This window comes from Vitis riparia, unplaced genomic scaffold, assembly GCF_004353265.1.
Source record: "Vitis riparia cultivar Riparia Gloire de Montpellier isolate 1030 unplaced genomic scaffold, EGFV_Vit.rip_1.0 scaffold868_pilon_pilon, whole genome shotgun sequence".
NCBI classification, from domain to species: domain Eukaryota; kingdom Viridiplantae; phylum Streptophyta; class Magnoliopsida; order Vitales; family Vitaceae; genus Vitis; species Vitis riparia.
In genome coordinates this window covers 79567-99031 of record NW_023269819.1, presented here as the reverse complement: position 1 = coordinate 99031, position 19465 = coordinate 79567, and the positions used below count along the sequence as shown (strand labels likewise).

General features: G+C 33.4%; 2 protein-coding genes across 3 annotated transcripts; both read left to right on the top strand.

The window, feature by feature from the left end:
* The first annotated feature begins 660 nt into the window (after positions 1-660).
* On the top strand, positions 661-16110 carry LOC117910808 (diacylglycerol kinase 5-like). The gene is made up of 5 exons (XM_034824960.1): positions 661-746; positions 12272-12346; positions 13867-13933; positions 14068-14184; positions 15818-16110. Exons 1-5 carry the CDS (start codon positions 661-663, stop codon positions 16007-16009), a joined length of 537 nt encoding a protein of 178 aa, XP_034680851.1. The 3' UTR covers positions 16010-16110.
* Positions 16111-18348: 2238 nt separating this feature from the next.
* Positions 18349-19143, top strand: LOC117910806 (cysteine--tRNA ligase 2, cytoplasmic-like). 2 transcript variants are annotated; one of them, XM_034824957.1, is made up of 2 exons: positions 18349-18544; positions 18654-19143. In XM_034824957.1, exons 1-2 carry the CDS (start codon positions 18375-18377, stop codon positions 18715-18717), a joined length of 234 nt encoding a protein of 77 aa, XP_034680848.1. In that variant the 5' UTR covers positions 18349-18374; the 3' UTR covers positions 18718-19143. The 2 variants fall into 2 exon arrangements, with proteins under 2 accessions (XP_034680848.1, XP_034680847.1); XM_034824956.1 differs by having other exon boundaries at positions 18701-19142.
* The last annotated feature ends 322 nt before the right edge of the window (positions 19144-19465 follow it).

Sequence of the window (19465 nt, the reverse complement as noted above, 5' to 3'; positions counted from 1 at the left end):
CTTGTGTTAAAAGGTCTCACATAGATTATCACTTTTTAAACATCATTCCCCATCCTTTAGGCCTTACTTGAATTAGTAAAATCTTATATTTCATTGCCATAAACTTTTATTTAATAAATCATATTTTTGTTACTCAATCCTATAATTGAGAAACTATAAACTTTGGTTGATCCTAATAGTTCCTCATCTAGGATTCATTTAGTAAATAATATGGTAGGACTATTCATTTTTCTCTAAGTTTTTCAAGGCTACTATGCATACTTTCATATCACATTTGACAATTTTATGGCTTAGTTTGTTGATTCCTTTGGATCGTTTTTTTTATTCTACTTCAAACTAATTGTTCTATCTATGAAATATTTAGTGGATTTTTGTTTCTGTAAATTGATCGATATCATGTCTCATTATATTCACCTCATTTTATCATATAGACTTGCCTTCATATTTTTAGAAAACCATTATTTGATATTTTAGAAGTAAACATTCAATTACTCATTTATTGCACTTAACATTGTATGTAAATAAATTGTATTTTTATACTAATTTCTTTTTTTTTTCCTCTACATTATTGCATTATGAGTTTTAAGATATTCAACCAAAACTGCTAATTAATGAAAATCAAGCCAAATTAACTTGGATTACATTGTTGATTGATTTAACATGTTTATATTAGGATTGGATATTGAAGATTTGTCAGAGAAAAAGGATGGATATTATGGTAGTTGTTCTTTGACGTCTTGGCCAAGGTGATTGTTTGATAATGATATTTTCAACATTTACAAATAATTGTATTTGTCTTTATTTCATACTTCTTATAATACTCTACTTAGTTTAGAGTAACAATTATGTGGCTAGATCGAAGTTTACTTGGTTTTGTTAAGATATGTCTTAGATATATGTTTGTTTTGTAAATTAAAAATGCATTAAATTATGATGTGATATTATCCTTGGAGGTAGAGTGAGGCTTGAGAGAGAGAGAGATTTCATTATATGTATTTCTTTATTTCCTATTCCTTATGATGTTCTAGTTAGTTCAAATTAAGATTTTGAGATATATTTAAACACATGTTTGTTTGATGACCAAAAAGTACTTTAAATTTATGTGTAATCTTCTTCTTAACAAGGGATAGAAGGGAAGGAAAAAGAAAATAATGTGAAAAAAAAAGGAATGGGAAAGAGAAATAGAGAGTGATTTTTTATTATTTATGATAATGAAATTCTAAACTAGTCAAAAGACAAAAAAAAAAAAAAAGGATACTGTTATTTGATATTTGGTGGTTCATGGTTGCTTGTGACAAAAGTCAAAATAAAGATAATAAACCCATAAATAAGCATTAATTTTTTTGAATGTGTTTTATCTAGGTACCTCTACTTATCTTTGGAATAATCATGTCTTCAAGTATTGGATTATATGAGACTTAAGTTATGCCATCTTGAAGACCATTTCATCTAATTAGAAAACAATAGTATAGGATTTTTCATAGGGTTATTTTAGGCCATTAAGATCAAGCTAGTATCCTTGGAATCAATCCAAATAAAGAAGAAGACATGTTTAACATGAACCTTCCCAACTGATAGGGTGTTAGAATTCACCTTAAGATGGTAAATGAAAAAGTCAACTCTTTTTTGGTAGTTTTTTCACTACTTAGAATCCAAATATGTAAGGAAGTAAGGCTTATTATTTGGAAGATAGTCCAATTTAATAGTAATAATTTGATGTTGTAGGAGATGGTCTAAATGGGTCAAACCATATAAATCATTGCATCCTTTATGATTATTATTTTTTTCTTTTTTCTTTTTTAATGTAGCGCACAGGGTACAAACTCTTTAGTGATGAGGATGTCCTTTATGGAAATTAATGAACTCATAGAGAAAATATAAAATGAAATTCTTATATACTTCAATTATTATAAGAAAAAATGCAACATGAAAAACTATGTAGAGCACAATGGACATGAGAAAGAAGCTTAATTAGTTATATTGAAGAATCTTCTCAAAAGATCACAGAACCTTGCCTATATAAAACGTTGCATATCTAAGGGCACAAAAAATATTTAGGTATACTTACAATTCAAGTCTTGAATCTTAAGTAGTATCTTTCATGAAATCTTACTCTACACCATTATAAGACCAAATATTTTAGCAAATCAAGTTCAATATTTGAATAGTAAAACATCACTAGTCTGAACTCCCCAAAGTTGAATACTTGCATCCTGATTCGTGCCCAATTGGTGTCTCAGCTGATTCGTGTCCAGCTGGTGCTCCTTGATTGAGGGAGTAATCAACAAAATTTATAACCTATTACACCATATACTAGGGTAGCAAAGACAAAGCTACTATAGCATAGTGGCTCTAGGATCGTTCACTGGGATGGGTTTTCACTTCACAAATGATATTAATTCAAAGCTGAATTGATGCCTTTTCATTTCAAGGTTAGCTTTAAAAGAAAACATAAAGATGTTTGAATGAAAAAGATTCGGTTTTAAGCTAACCAAAAATAATAGTAACTGATTTTAATTACAAAGAAAAGTGTTTCTTGGAGTTTCAGATCACTAGGCTCAGATTCCTCATACAAAAAGGGAGTTCCGGTCACTTGTTTCTTTTCCTCACATTAGAGAATTAACATATAGTCAATTCTCTAACCGGTGTTATACAGATGCTTCTCATTAATGGGTTCAAACACTAAATCCCTCTCACTGATGCAACTTGCAATGGCTCATACCTCTCACCTAGCACTTGCCATTCAAGGTGATCTTTAACCTTGGATTACCCGTCAAAAGCTCGCAAGAGATAACTAATGGATGTCTCCTTGGAGTCCAAAAGCTTACCAAGTGTTGGCAATTCTAGAAAATCCTACCTTCAAGTCACCTCCCAGAGGCTCGTAAGAGGTAAACTAGTGAATCTCCATGGACGGAGATCACTTGCCTTACCAAGTGTTGGCCCAGGTGATTTAAAGGCGTTTTAAGTTAACTAAAAAGATAAAAACCATTAACGGGTCACTCTTTCTCTTCATTAAAAACTAAACAACAAAACTTCCAATTTATGCATGAGGAAACTTACCCGGCTTTCTTCACTCCAAGATACGAAGAGCCTAGCCTCTCATCCTCTGAGGAAAAATCCTTAGAGTTTGATTGGCTAGAAAGAAAACTAACGAGAAAACAAGAATATATATGAAAAGCAGAGCAAGTGCTCTGTATTTTACTTCCTTCCCAAAACTGTACAAAGGATGCTCTTGAGAACAAGCTCCCGAGAGCTATATATAAAGAAAATTACAAAACAAAATATTTGAGGTTATTCACCCCTTTTCCAAACTTAATAACTAAGGAATCCTATAATTGGTGGGTTACTAGGAGAAAATGGGGATTTAGACAACAAAAAACTAAAGAAAAATATCTCCAAGTGTCGGTTACAAATATCGGGAAGCGCTAAGGACCATTTCGCAGGTGAAAATGAGGTCTGCGAGATTTCGCAGATGTACAAAAAGGGCTGCAAAATTACTTCGCAGCAAAAGGCTGATTCCACAGCGCTGCGAAGTTGGCTTTCATCTTGCGGTGTTTGGCTTCCATCGCGTCGTGAAACTTCAGAGGAATTCCATAGCACTGTGCAAAAAGGCTGCGAAATCATTCTGCAACAAAAGGGTGATTTCGCAATACTGTGCAAAAGTCTTCCTTCAGCTTGGAGTGATCGGCTTCCAACGGCTGTAACTCCTTCATTTCAACTCCGAATTGCGTACCGTTTGAAGCATTGGATTGTTGACTTCCTAAGCTTTAAAATGACATGTAGCATGTATAAATTGGACTTCGGGAAGTGCTCCAAAAGTAGCTGACATGACTATCATCAAGAATGCTTCATAGCAGATTTCTCTTTGCTTCCCCTCCTTGCATTCCGGATTTGCTTATGGCAAAGGACTTCAAAGCTTCGGTTCTTCATGTTTCTGAGCTTTCCATTGCTTTGCCATGGATTCCAAATAACTCTCCTCAATCTTGGATTGCTTTGGAGCTTCAAATTACTAACAAAAACACCAAAACTTACACAATTTGATTAGAATTGATTGCAAGGGTCCTTAACATGTTAATTGGGTTAAAAGGTAATAATTACTACTCAAGAGTGTTTAAAAGAGTTAATTATAAGCTATAAAATAGCACTTTTTGAGTAGTAATCACTCCCCCCAACCGACATATTGCTAGTCCCTTAGCAATGAAGGAGAGAAAAATAAAATAAAAGTACCATAATTTACAACATCATGCTGATCACTTCAAAAAATGTTTAAGTGGCATGACTGATCTAACTTTCACATGGAACATTAAAGAAATAAAACTCAAACTTCAATAGGAGCTATCAAATAATTTGTCTGGTCACAATTCATAAAGAGTAGGCATTATACAAATTTAAGTTTCAAAATAATTTCCACTCCCAAAGGTCCAAACCTTACTCTTCCACAAAAATCTAAGTGTTATTTATTAGTTTCCGAATATAGTATGTTGAACTAATCTCTCCCCTTAACCTAGTTCTTTTCAAAGCTTAGCAAACTAATCAACCTCCAATAGGCTAAGAACGCACCTCTTTTCTCACAATTTTTTTTTTCTTGTAGGAGTGCAAAGCTTAAAGGCATTCTTTTCTAAATTGTCCATGTAACGGGGGTCCATCAATGACTCCCAACCAATTAAGGTTTAGGGCATCAAGTTTTAAGGATCTTTCAACCACTAACTTTTAGGATTTTACCCCGGACTTTTGAGAATGAATTTTTAATACCCAAGCACCTATAGTATGTTAAACTCCACCTATCCACCCTTGTAACGAGCATTGAGGTCGGTGACTCCCAACCAATGAAGGCTTAGGGCACCAGGTTTTAAAGATTTTCACCATATACCCCTCAGACCTTGCTCGGGTTTCAAGGTAAGCAAACATTTTTCTTTCTTTCTTTCTTTCTTTCTTTCTTTTTCAAAGACTCATTGGTCTTTTATAAGGTGTCCCAACACTATTAAATGAGGTCAAAGGTACCAAGTCTAAATTTTCCTAAGTCAAGGGGGAAATAGTTTTTCATCTTATAATCGGAACCTATTGTGCACAATGTGTGAATAGCTTAAAGTGGAAGAACTAAGGTTGACTTCAATAGAAGTTTCAACAATTCATCAACTTTAATAAGCATAATACAAAATCTAAGTCAAGTAAAAAGACAAAAATTCAATTTCTCCCTTTTCATTTTGAAAAATTTTCCTTAATAACCATGGAGAGTAGAATAAAAAACTTAAAATTTTTTTAAAATTAAGCAAAAAACAACTAAATTACCAAAATAACTTAGCATTAATAGCAATACTTACTTCCTCAACTCTCCCCCCAACCAAGCTGAACATTGTCCTCAATGTGACAAAAGCGATTAAAAAAATTGGGAGGAAGTGGTACCTCTTGAGTGACATGGAGTCTGAGTCGTATAGGAGAAACCACATGTTTCAAAAAAAACAAAAGAGTTAGTGAGTAGAGGAAATAGAAAAATGCTAAGCTTAAACAAAAAATGATGTCTATATATGATTCTGAGAAAGTAGAATATAAGATATGATCAATGGATACCTCCAATCCCAGAATATAAAACATCAAAACATGGAATTATCTATACTAATATAATATGTAAAGACAAAAGTAAAGAGATGATCAAGTAATGGCGAGTCATGTGGAGCTGATGCATCTATGGTGGCCTCTTGAGTGGGTTGGATCAGAACTTCAACCTCTGCTTTGGTAGTCTCCTTAGGTGGCATAGTCTCCTCAGTTGGAGTTATGGGCTTTGATGGTTTAAGGAGGTCAGAAATGGAGTGAAAGGCTTCATGTGTGTGATCCCAGGGTGCGCGGGGCTTTCCTTTAGTCTTGGCCATGGCTGAAATGGAGAGAGGTAGCTGTTCATGAGTTCCAGAGGGTACTCAGCTAGTGCGTGGGGCTCTGTTGGCATTTTAGCAACTTCCCTTGGCTTTTCAAGGTGTTTTTGCAAAGCTCCCTCCATTTTTCAAGTCAATTTCGCAATTTAAAGGCCATTTCGAAGCTTGGAGGTGATTTTGCAGCCATTTCGAAGCTTGGAGATCATTTCGCAGCAAAGTGGCATTTTTGCATACCATTTTGCAGCCTAAAGGTGATTTTACAGCCGTTTCGCAGCTGCGAAATGAGTGTACGAGGCTTCCAAATGGTACTCGTATGCCAAAAAGTGGTTTCGCAGCTTCGAAATACCCTGCGAAATAGAGCTTTGGCTGCGAAATTTGAAGTTTTTACGCTTTGGAGCTTCGCAGTAGTTTCACAGCTGCGAAATGAGGGTCACTGTGCTGAAAAATGGCACTCGTGTGCCAAAAAGTGGTTTCGCAGCTGCGAAACACCCTTCCAAATGGTGTATCGACTGCGAAATTCTCGCTCAACTTTGCGCGCTCATCTTCAAACGGCCATAACTTCTTCATTTCACCTCCAAATCGCATACCGTTTGAAGCACTGGACTTTTGACTTCCCAATCTTTAAAATGAGATATGGTATGCATAATTTGAGCTCCAGGAAGTGCTTCAAAAATGTGTCCAACAGTAGCAAAATGGAGGTGCGACATTTCCGCTCATGGTTTGCACAGTCGTCTTCAAACAGCCATAACTTTTCTGTTTCAAATCCGAATCGAGTACCGTTTGAAGCTATGGACTCCTGACTTCCCAAGATTTCAAACGATATATGGTATGCATGAAATGAACTTCGAAAAGTGATCAAAATGTGTCCAATAGGTTTCGAAATGGGGGTACGACTGTGACATGTCTGTTCATGGTGTGTGCGCTGAAGGATTTTAAGGTGTGGAGGTTTCGCAGCCATTTCGTAGCTGTGAAATGAGTGTACGGGGCTTCCAAATGGCACTCGTGTGCCAAAAATGGTTTCGCAGCCGTGAAATACCCTGCGAAATGGAGCTTTGGCTGCGAAATTGGGAATTTTCATGCTTTAGAGCTTCGCAGCCGTTTCGCAGCTGCGGAATGAGGGCTCCTGTGCTGCGAAGTGGCACTCGTGTGCCAAAATCGGTTTCGCAGCTGCGAAAATGTTCGCAGAGGAGTCAGTTGAGTTGTGAAATGGTTTCGCAGCAAAGTGCCAATTTCGCAGAGGCTGCGAAATCTCGTAGACCCTTGTTTTTGCCCTGTTTTTGCCTTGTTTTTGCATTTTTCTTGCTCCAAACGATTTTCTTCAATTTCTTTGCAATTCCTCTTGATTTTGATCATCCAAAAACCTATATTACATCAAAACAAATTAGAATTAAAGCATTAAAATCAAAATTAAAGCATTGAAATCAAAATTAAAACAAGTAATAAGTAAAACAAAAAGATATGGACTAGCTGGTCTTTAGAAAGACTAAGTCCATCAAAAAATTTGATCCTGATTTAGCTTGCCTGGATCCCATATGAAGTTTGCATCCCTCACTTGAGGCTTGCTGTGTATGATGGCAACGAAACCAATTCCCTTTTTGCCGTACAAAGCTTGGAGGAAAAGTAGAGGCATGTGTTTCATCATTTCTTCCTTGATGACTATCCTCTGTGGTTCTCTTTGTTCATTAACATCATAGCCATCTTTCTCTATGCTTTTACCCTTTTTCTTTCCTTTGATTTCCTCCCTCTTTTCTTTCTCTGTTTCACTCTTTACCTTATGCTCTAGCTTGCATGTGGGCAGATCAACCTCTTTACCACTCCTCAGAGTGATCACTTCTTTGACTTCCCTCTTTTGTGAAGATTCTCCCTCCTTAGCCTCCATTTCATGGATACTCATGGAATTTTGATAAGGTTGAGAAGGAGAGTTTTCTTTCTCTTGCACTGTGTTGAGGTTGGCAAACCTTGAGATTGAATCTTGGAGATTATCTATCTTCTGAGATAGATCATTTTGCATTTCATCCATCTTTTTGTTCAATGAACTCTCTACACTGTCAATTCTTTGACTGAGCTGAGCATTGATGGATTTTTTAGCTTCAACAAAGTCTTCCATGACCTTGTTAAGATTCATCATAGCTTGTTCAAGGTTTGAGGCTTGCGGAAGTGCTTGAACATGTTGTTTGTATTGAGGCGGCTGTGGTTTCCAAGAGAACTTTGGATGTTTCCTCCAATTGGAATTGTTGGTGTTGCAATCACCAAACATTTCCCTTGCCACTTGAATGGTAGGACACTCTTCCCCCAAGTGCTCATAAGATAGACAAATGGCACAAGGCATAACTTGCAATGGTGTCTGAGAGATGGCTTGCGCTTCTTGCATCTGGTTCATTTCCAGCTCTTCTACTCTCCTTTCCATAGCTGCAATCTTTGCCTTCATGTCCATGCCGTCATTCAAAATATACATATCACCCTTAGCATTAGGTTGAGATGTCATTCTCCCCATATCTCTAGTATTTGGTTCACCCCATTCTCTTGAAAATTCAGCCACATAACTGATGAAGTTCATGGCTTCCTCTGCTATCTCGTATTCAACATGACATGCACAACTAGCAATTTGTGAATAAAAAACAGAGAAAACAAAAGAAAACAAAAGAAAAACAATTCAAAAAATTAAGACTAACTAAAACTAGCTGAAAGGTTAACTAAAACACAAATAAAGAAAAAGAACAATTAAAAAGAGTTAGTAAAAGAAAAGAAAAATCACCAAACTTGTGATGAAGATCACAAGTGTTCTCAAAAGATCATATCACTGCAAAGTGGCACCAGTCCCCGGCAGCGACGCCATTTGATTCGTGCCCAATTGGTGTCTCAGCTGATTCGTGTCCAGCTGGTGCTCCTTGATTGAGGGAGTAATCAACAAAATTTATAACCTATTACACCATATACTAGGGTAGCAAAGACAAAGCTACTATAGCATAGTGGCTCTAGGATCGTTCACTGGGATGAGTTTTCACTTCACAAATGATATTAATTCAAAGCTGAATTGGTGCCTTTTCATTTCAAGGTTAGCTTTAAAAGAAAACATAAAGATGTTTGAATGAAAAAGATTCGGTTTTAAGCTAACCAAAAATAATAGTAACTGATTTTAATTACAAAGAAAAGTGTTTCTTGGAGTTTCAGATCACTAGGCTCAGATTCCTCATACAAAAAGGGAGTTCCGGTCACTTGTTTCTTTTCCTCGCATTAGAGAATTAACATATAGTTAATTCTCTAACCGGTGTTATACAGATGCTTCCCATTAATGGGTTCAAACACTAAATCCCTCTCACTGATGCAACTTGCAATGACTCATACCTCTCACCTAGCACTTGCCATTCAAGGTGATCTTTAACCTTGGATTACCCGTCAAAAGCTCGCAAGAGATAACTAATGGATGTCTCCTTGGAGTCCAAAAGCTTACCAAGTGTTGGCAATTCTAGAAAATCCTACCTTTAAGTCACCTCCCAGAGGCTCGCAAGAGGTAAACTAGTGAATCTCCATGGACGGAGATCACTTGCCTTACCAAGTGTTGGCCTAGGTGATTTAAAGGCGTTTTAAGTTAACTAAAAAGATAAAAACCATTAACGGGTCACTCTTTCTCTTCATTAAAAACTAAAACAATAAAACTTCCAATTTATGCATGAGGAAACTTACCCGGCTTTCTTCACTCCAAGATACGAAGAGCCTAGCCTCTCATCCTCTGAGGAAAAATCCTTAGAGTTTGATTGGCTAGAAAGAAAACTAACGAGAAAACAAGAATATATATGAAAAGCAGAGCAAGTGCTCTGTATTTTACTTCCTTCCCAAAACTGTACAAAGGATGCTCTTGAGAACAAGCTCCCGAGAGCTATATATAAAGAAAATTACAAAACAAAATATCTGAGGTTATTCACCCCTTTTCCAAACTTAATAACTAAGGAATCCTATAATTGGTGGGTTACAAGGAGAAAATGAAGATTTAGACAACAAAAAACTAAAGAAAAATATCTCCAAGTGTCGGTTACAAATATTGGGAAGCGCTAAGGACCATTTCGCAGGTGAAAATGAGGTCTGCGAGATTTCGCAGATGTACAAAAAGGGCTGCGAAATTACTTCGCAGCAAAAGGCTGATTCCGCAGCGCTGCAAAGTTGGCTTTCATCTTGCGGTGTTTGGCTTCCATCGCGTCGTGAAACTTCAGAGGAATTCCATAGCACTGTGCAAAAAGGCTGCGAAATCATTTCGCAACACTGTGCAAAAGTCTTCCTTCAGCTTGGAGTGATCGGCTTCCAACGGATGTAACTCCTTCATTTCAACTCCGAATTGCGCACCGTTTGAAGCATTGGATTTTTGACTTCCTAAGCTTTAAAATTAAATATAGCATACATAAATTGGACTTCGGGAAGTGCTCCAAAAGTAGCTGACATGACTGTCATCAAGAATGCTTCATAGCAGATTTCTCTTTGCTTCCCCTCCTTGCATTCCGGATTTGCTTATGGCAAAGGACTTCAAAGCTTCGGTTCTTCTGTTTCTGAGCTTTCCATTGCTTTGCCATGGATTCCAAATAACTCTCCTCAATCTTGGATTGCTTTGGAGCTTCAAATTACTAACAAAAACACCAAAACTTACACAATTTGATTAGAATTAATTGCAAGGGTCCTTAACATGTTAATTGGGTTAAAAGGTAATAATTACTACTCAAGAGTGTTTAAAAGAGTTAATTACAAGCTATGAAATAGCACTTTTTGAGTAGTAATCACATCCACTAGTCATTTATGAAAATAAATCTAGAACATCTCTCTTCACAAGCCTTTAGGCAAATTCATAAGTACCAAGTTTGATGTTGCTACAATGTCTAAGGATTTCATTTTGTTACTCTAAGAATGGATTATGAGATTTTTATTTCTCTTTGAAAAGAATCCTTTCCATGTCTTTTGTCTCAAATTGGAAATATAAAGAAGAATTAATAACTAGGGGAATATAACATAATTATCTCTCAAAATTAATATTTGTAGGAAGGGGTTTAATCTAAAATAGAATTCTAGATTTTTGAAGATTATAAAGTTTGCAATCATTTTAGGTTGGCATGAATTAAGAAGCTTGTGTCATCCACTATTAGATTGATTAACCTAATTTTCTTGCAAGATCGAGAATGAAAAATGGTCATTAGTCAAATGGTAAAATCTTTTATTCTATCAATCCAATCAAGAGCTTAATCAATAAGGATGATTTTTTATAATCTTATTTTTATCAATCCTAATTTAGTTTTATTTGATGGAGGTTTTTTTATTAGAAGAAGTTGACCACATAGATGTAAGGTTCAAGTTTGGATCCATTTTGGTGACTAGATATGGCTTTAAGGACAACTTAACGTGGTGGAGATAGAATTTGCCCATGGACAATAATGGTTCCATCCTTCTACATTGAACCAAAGCAAGTCTGGCAATTTATATATCATTCTTTCTTAGCAAGCTTCCCAACCCAGTCATTAAACAAGACCCTCAAACCATCCTATTTTACTTAGTATAAGGAAGAGGTAAGCTATCTATCAAGATGGACCAAGACCATGTTAAGGACCTCAAGCTTTATTATCGAGTGAGATGGAACTAAAACATATAGTTTATATGTTCTTAGTCACCCTTGAAAGAAATGTAAAATATGAGTTTATCAATTGAGTGACTAAATTCTTCATGATCCTTGTTGTGAATGTATCCTCTTGATGAGGTAACTAGGTGCTTACTCTTCATGGCCTCTTGGAAAAATGTTGATTCATATAACCACTTTTTTGAGAAGTGATGAGGATGATAATTAAAGGAACCCTTGATGGAGTGCGAAGGTGCTAATGAGAACCAACTAGTGAAGGTTAATTAGGAGGATCTAACCTTGGCATGCAAAGTACACAACTAGGATTATGGGATCGCCATATATGCATGTCTATGTTTAATTATATCCTCATATATAGATATATATACATACACAAGCACATGTTCATGTATGTCAACACTTTACCTTTCACTTTAAATTAATTATATTATTAAAACTCAAGATTGAAGTATTAAAGATCACATTTGCTCTTTTCAATTTACAACTCATGTTCCTAAAACAACTACCCTCTCCACGTGTATCTATTATTGGAAAGTCTTACTTTAACATTTTTAATAACAAAATTTGACTTCACTTTAATGATAGTTTGTTCATAGCTTATGTCAACATAGGAGGTTGAAATCTTGACTTGTGCTTGAATTCATAGTTATCATTGTGCTAGGATATCTTAATTTGAAGGCCATCAAATAAGTTGACTTTTGGATTGTTTTATGTACTTAAAAGGAATATTTAATTTTACACTAGCATTTTGTTTTGTTATTTATTTAATAATGTGAGGAGCATGAGAATGCAGGAACATTGTTCTACCTATCGGTATTAAAACTAAAGATGAACAAGGAGAGTGGAAGGAAATAAGCATACCACACAGGTAAATATATTATGTTGCTATATTCTAATTTATATTTTTCAATTAAACTTACTTGAACTATAGCTTCCACACTTGGTCACATGAAAGTGTAAATGGATCTAATGGGCTTACATTTCTAAGTGCCTTTGTAGTAGAAGATAATGATCAAATAGCTACCTAAACTCCATAGCACAAGGAGAATGATAATAAGATTAAGATGAATTACTATGTTTAGCCACTTTACCTATAGATGATCTTCATGAACCTTCCAACAATTCCCTAAATTGAGATATCAAATTTGAAAGAGGTTTGGCTTGAGGAGAGGGATGATATGGATAAGAACATGTAATGATTGTAACATTACTAATGCCACACAATTGAGCATGCCTATTTAGTGCATACAATGTAATCAACCACCTATAGACAGTTGAAAGCATTTTGAGTATAATAACAATGTCTTTTATCTCTTAAGTTTATGCCATAACCTTGAAAAGGGATTGGTAATCTTGTTAAGTATTTTATGAAGAAAAGCACTCTCAAAATTAAAGAGGATATCAACACAAAAAAAATAGTGTTGTGCTAATATTGTACATAGTTGTTCCAAATGTTTTCAAAGGATCATAAGTGAACTTAAAAACATTCCATTGAAATATAATTAAAATGGTGGTAAAATTTGTACATGTTGAGGTCATGCCCATAAGGAAGATTATAAAAAATAAAAATAAAAATAAATCAATTGTTGAAGTTTGGATTCATATATAATCTAGGAAAATCATATAGGAAGTATTTTTGCATGTTTGAGATAAATTCATCATAGTTTGACCATCTTATATTAATGTTTGAGGGAAGCACTACAAATTTTGATGATTGCGCTTGAGCAAGGTGTAAATTGGTTTTTAATAGCATGTCCAACAAGTTGTGGAGTAAGGAGATCAATAACATGTGTAAAGAAGGATTCAAAGAGTAGTAATAGTGTCCATATAATAAGATCTAATATTAATTTTTCAAGGCCATGTATAGTTTGATATTCAAGTTGTTCATATCATCTTTAGATATGATAAATTGAGGAAGAAAAGAAAGCACTCTACTAACATAGCCATCAAGGTCATAACCTTTGAGTGAAAAATCTAAGATTGCCCCAGATGATGAATTTGATTATCTAGCTTGATTGATAAAAGATATATGATGTTGGTATTTAAAAAAGGATGATGACAAGTAATAGTAGTAAAAATAAAAAAGGACTATTTGTTGAAAGAAAACAAAGAAGTGGAAAGAATAGTTCTAAAAAAAAGTATATTATCGTAGAATGACTCTAATATTATCATAATAAACTAATATTGAATCCCAAAAGCTTAAGTTGTTAGATAATAAACCTCTTAGTTGTGGAATGTAACCCAATCTTTATACCATTATAACTTCCCAGTATTAAGGTAACAAAGGTTTGTTGTATGTCATCTAAAGCTAAGAATTTATTTTTAGGTATTGTCTATATGGGTTGTACTTAATTAATCATCATTGTTACTTCTTTCTCTTACATGTAGCACCAGGTCAATCATTTGCGTTAACTTGCCTTGCTTTCCAGATAGACCAAATGTTAAAAAAAAATATGTAAGTTCTTTTTCTTAAATGTACTCTTTTATGTCCAAAAAGAAGACTAATTTTTTAATGGATGCAACAAGCCAACTTTATGATTACATCATTAGAACTTTCACTAAAGAGACAATGTTTGTTTTGATGCACAGAGAAACTTTAAAGATCCTTTTGTAGATGATGGGCTTCTTGAAGTTATTTGTTTTAAAGATGCATGGCATGGAAATGATTTTCTTCCTTCCAAAGATCGAGGGGAATGTCTTGTGCAGGTTAGTTAGAATGCATCTATATTTGCCTTAAACTTGGAACTAGGTAATGTCTTAAGCTGTTTGAACTCAAGGATTCTTACAAAAGAAACTTACAAATATGAAGTATTAACTATATATATTTAGATACTCACATTGGTACATTAAATAAGCAATCAGGCAAGGAAACAGGTGAAAATTTATTTTGGAACCCTTAAGGCTAACCAATAATATTACTATTTGAAAGAAATTCTGTGTTTACTCTTGATATAATAAAACTACCTAGAGGGGGTGAATTGGTAGCCCCTGAATTAATCCTCAAATTTTATTTTTTATTACTTACTTAGTTTCTTCCTTTAGATTAGTTTTTAAGCAAGAGAAAAAAATCTCATGCACAGATAAATAAAAGTGATTCTAATAGTACACAAGGTATAACATTGAAAACCACCTAGCAACCTACTAGATGTAAAAGCCACAAGTGGTCTTAACTGCAAATAATTCACTAAATATGAGAAAATGGTACATAGTTTTACTTAACCCAATAGACCTACTCCCTAGGGTCTTAGATCAGCAACACCTACACTTAACTTCCCTAATGCAACACTCCTCTATGTTGCTTAGTGAATCCCTTGAAGCCTTTATCAAGGTTGAAGTAATTTGAATTCATACCTTTGTTGAAACCAAGATGTACTTTCAAAAGGGATCTTGAAAGATTTGAGAGTTGAAGGATGAAGCTTTGAGATGACAACTACTCTTTTATGGTTTTTCTTTTTCGCTTAGAATTTTCTTGAAGTCCCATAATTTTCAACAAAACAAATTCTTTTATATTAAAAATACCTTACACTTTCGTTATGAAAAGTTTCCTAATTGTAAAATATTCTAAAAACCCTAGTAACCAATTAGGAGAGTTTTTAATTTTTAAAAATATTCCAAAAATCTTTTTAGAATCAAACTACAATTTAGAAATAAACACAATTTTAAAACTTACCAAAAATCATTTTTGGAATTAAAAAAGTAGTAAAATCGAATTAGAAAACAAAAGTAATTTTCATCTTAATTTCTTGTATTAGTCAGTTCAAAAGCTTTACGAACCATATATACATTCTTGCCTCAAATTAGATGACTTTGCACCCTCCCGAACTCAATTCTATAGAAGCATGAAGTCCTTTTAACCATTAAGATCCAAAGAAGTAAGTTGAATCTAATCAATAAGAAATGGAACAAAATTGCCAACTAACTAAAATACACAAACATTGTGTGTTTATATTCTAGATTGCCAACTTCTACACCCATGTTGACAAGTTAACTCATAAGTTTCAATTGAAATACTGCTTAACAAAAATAACTTGAAGCAAACAATTTTTTCTATGGTATATCCATCAGTTATTTATGTGTGGAATAACCCATAGTTTGCAAGGATGCACCATTGATTCAATGATGTTTACAACAATTTTCAATTATAGTAGTGTTTAATGTTACTTGAATATTTGTTATTAATCACATGGTTTCATTATAAACAAATTCATCTCATATGGCAAATATGATCTTATTTTAGTTTAGGGAATTTTCTTCTAATTTTTATTATACCATTACAATGCTCAAGACTATAAATAAGAAAATTCATTAAGATAAGTTATATTTTTGCTTTCCAATTTAGGTGGAAACAATCCGCTTTGAGCTTTACAATAGTGCAGTCAACAATATCCATATGAGCATTGACGGGAATAGATGGAAACATCCTCTCCCTATTGAGGACGACAATAAGGTGATTGAGATCTATCATTCAGGAAAAACAAAGGTGGTTGTAAATTCCAACTCAAGATGCAAATTCAAATTGCCCGATGAGTGATATTGAATGTCTTCCAAAGAGTTGAGTGGTGTTCTCAGTCCATGCCAAAACAATCTAGTTGTATTACTTTTATAGTGAGTAAATATTTCATATAATTGCTATCCAGTTGAGTAGACTGAAAATATTTGTTTTCATTTCATAAATTTTAATAAAAAGAACTTTATTTTTTTATCCTTAATTATAAATATTTATACTTTATAGTACAACTCTAAAAAGTGATGGGGGTTTTATAAAATAAAATAAAAAAATAAAAAAAACCAAAAACAAAGAAAAATAAAAATTAGGTAATGTTTATTTTTTTACTTAATTCTAAATAAAACTTAAAACTAAATAGTAATTAGTACTATTAAGTATTAAATTGTTTGTTTTTTTAAATATTTTATTTCTATTCAAAAATAAGAAGTAAAGAAAACCAACATGTTACTTTTAACATTATAAAAAAAAAAAAAAAAAAAACAAGCCAAATATTTTAACTTTTTCTATTAATAAAAAATTCAAGAAATAAGTAATAAGTCAACAAAAAGTAAAAAAATAAACTATCTGAAATCTAAAAGTAAGTTGTTTTCAGCAAAAAGGTAAGAAAACAAACAACACCTTAGATAATGTTTCATTTTCCATTCCTTGTTATATATTTGGTTTAGCTACTAACAAAGCTTCTATAAATTCCAATGTTGTACCAATAATTATAGTTTTGACAATTTTATGTAGAAATTAGGCTTAGAATCTTAACAATTATTTATGAAACTACTAAAAAAATAGCTAAAAGATATAGAGTTTCATTTTCCATTAAAAATACTACCATAGAAATACTATAAAGGCATTTGAACAAATCACAACTCAATAACGGCATTAGAGCATTAGAAATTCTTGGAAAGAGGCATAGCCAATAAAATTGGTTGAGTCGTTAATTGGTCATGTCTCCAATTTGGTTCACTTGTAAATCCATTTTTAGCATTTACCATAAAATCCGAGAACTTGTGAATTGTAATACAACTATTGGTGTACTATATGTAAGTTGGTTAAAATTTGTATAATTGGGAGTAGAAAATTTGTTCTTAATACTATTAACATAAAGCTAAAGGTTTTATTTCTTATCAATCTAACCTAAGGTTTTAAAAAAGGAAACATGTTAAAAGTATACAAAATAAAGGGGTACAATAAAAACAAAGTAAATATTTGTTTGTCATACAAAAATAATAATATTTTCTTTCCTCTTCACTAATTATACTTTATATGTGGCACTACTTCCAAAGCATAAAGAACCTAAGGCATCACTCAACAAGGAACAAAACAATTCCATGTAGCTAGCACTTGTGAAGTACAAAGAACATGAGATATCACTCAATAAAGAACAGAACTGTTTTATAACAAACCACAAAGAACCTAAGACATCACTCAACAAAGACTAAAGCTACTTTATATAAATGCCACTTCCAATGCATAAAGGGTTTGAGGCATTACAAAGATATTAGAAAGTGTGTTAAATTCTCTTTTAAGTTAATTTTTTAAGTCTTTGACAAAGAGAAAGTCCTTATTTAGGTGTAATTGGGACTCTGAGATTTGAAAGCCCTGGGATTGCAATCTCATGAAAAAAAAAATGAAAGTTTTTCTTTGTCTTTTCCCATGGATATGGACTTTAAGCTAAACCACATAAATCATTATACATTTTATGTGTTTTCTATTTTGTTCTCTTATTTTCTTCCTACTATTATTTTTCCTTTTCATGGTTTTCCATAACAAACTAGTATCAAAGCTAAAGTTGTTAGACCTGGAATGACAATAAAGTTTGAAGTTGAGAAGTTTGATAAAAGAAACTATTTCAATTTATAGCATACTAAGATGTGTGTAGAATCTAATGTCGAACTATCTTATAGTTTTTGTGATAATATTTAGATTCTTCACATGAATAGGTATAAAGAACAATCTTGAGGAAGGTTAGGATCTATTTGGAAATGATTTCAAAAATAATTCTTTTTTTTAAAAAATATTTTTGATAAATAATTGAAAACAATAAAAAAAAATTAAAATAATTAAAATGTGTTAAAAACACCTCATTTTTAGAATAAGCTTTCTATTAAAAATTTGATAACCTTGTTTTACACGACAATTCTCAAAAAGATTCTTTATCTCAACACAATTTAATGTTTAATGAATTTTAAATTTTAAGGCTATTTTAGTAATTTCATGAGAATGAAGTTACAGCAAATTCCTCTGATCCCTTTTTTTTTCTTTTTTTTTTTCCCTTTTTTTTTAATTTATTTATGAAATTTCAGCAAATCTTACTCGACGTTATTTACTCCACGGTTTTAAAACTTACACAAGAAGCTTCTTCAATCCTTTGAGGGATAGCTTCGCGGTATCTTCGATGGCGGAGACGACGGAATTGAGAGTGTACAACACCATGACTCAGCAGAAGGAGATCTTCAAGCCCGTTGTCGATGGCAAAGTCTCCATGTACGTCTGCGGTGTCACCGCTTACGACCTCAGTCATCTTGGCCACGCCCGCGCCGCCGTCTGCTTTGACGTCCTCTACCGGTTTGTTTTATTCCTCAACCATTTAAGTTGTTTGATTTCATTTTATTCTGGCCCGCAAAGATTGATTTTTTTTTTTTCCTACGATTGATCCTTTCGCTTCGGTTTGCAGTTTAGGAAAGAATTTTTTATTTTTTTTCATTTTTATATTAATTCCAGGTGCGGGTTTAGCGTAAAAGTAAGAGGTCTATCTGGTGTGATGAAAGTGTGTGACAATTCAGAATTCTGAATTTATCATCTTTAGAGGAAAAAAAATTTAGGGTTGGTTTGGCTGCGAAATCGAGATATGTTTGTTGTTCTCGAGAACGGGAAAATTTTGAGAATAATACCCAAAAAAAAAAAAAAACCTGTGAAGCTACAAGGTTTTTAAAGCTATTTTTGAAAGCGGTTGTTCTTGTCTTTCAATTGAAGACATTTCTCAAAAAGTAATTTTGATTCCGCTGGCAAACAAGCCCTTATAGACTTCTTGTAATTGATGCTTCAATCTCAGGGTGATGCGGGATGAACCCTTGAAGAAGTTTGATTTTGTCTTTGCAATATTAATGAAGGGATTGTTTTCCAAATTGCGTCTTTGACATACTCATTGGCATGCCTTATAACATGCTTTTTATCAAACCCGGAGAGTATATGCTTTTTATAATATGCTTTTTATAACTTCGGTGTATCTTAAGAAAAATGACTCAAGTTCTGATGGAACTCTCTGATTGATTTTTTCTAGTTGAATCAGGTGTAAAGGATAATTTGTAGATTCTAAATTTTACAACACTTGGGCCATGAAGTTATTTGTGTACTAAATTTTACAGATGTTGACGACAAGGTTAGAATTTTGATCGAAGATATTATTTTATTCTATGCTTTGATGATTTAAAATTAAAAATTAAAACAGAGAAAATGTGAAAAGGAGTGGTGATCAAGAGGCATTTA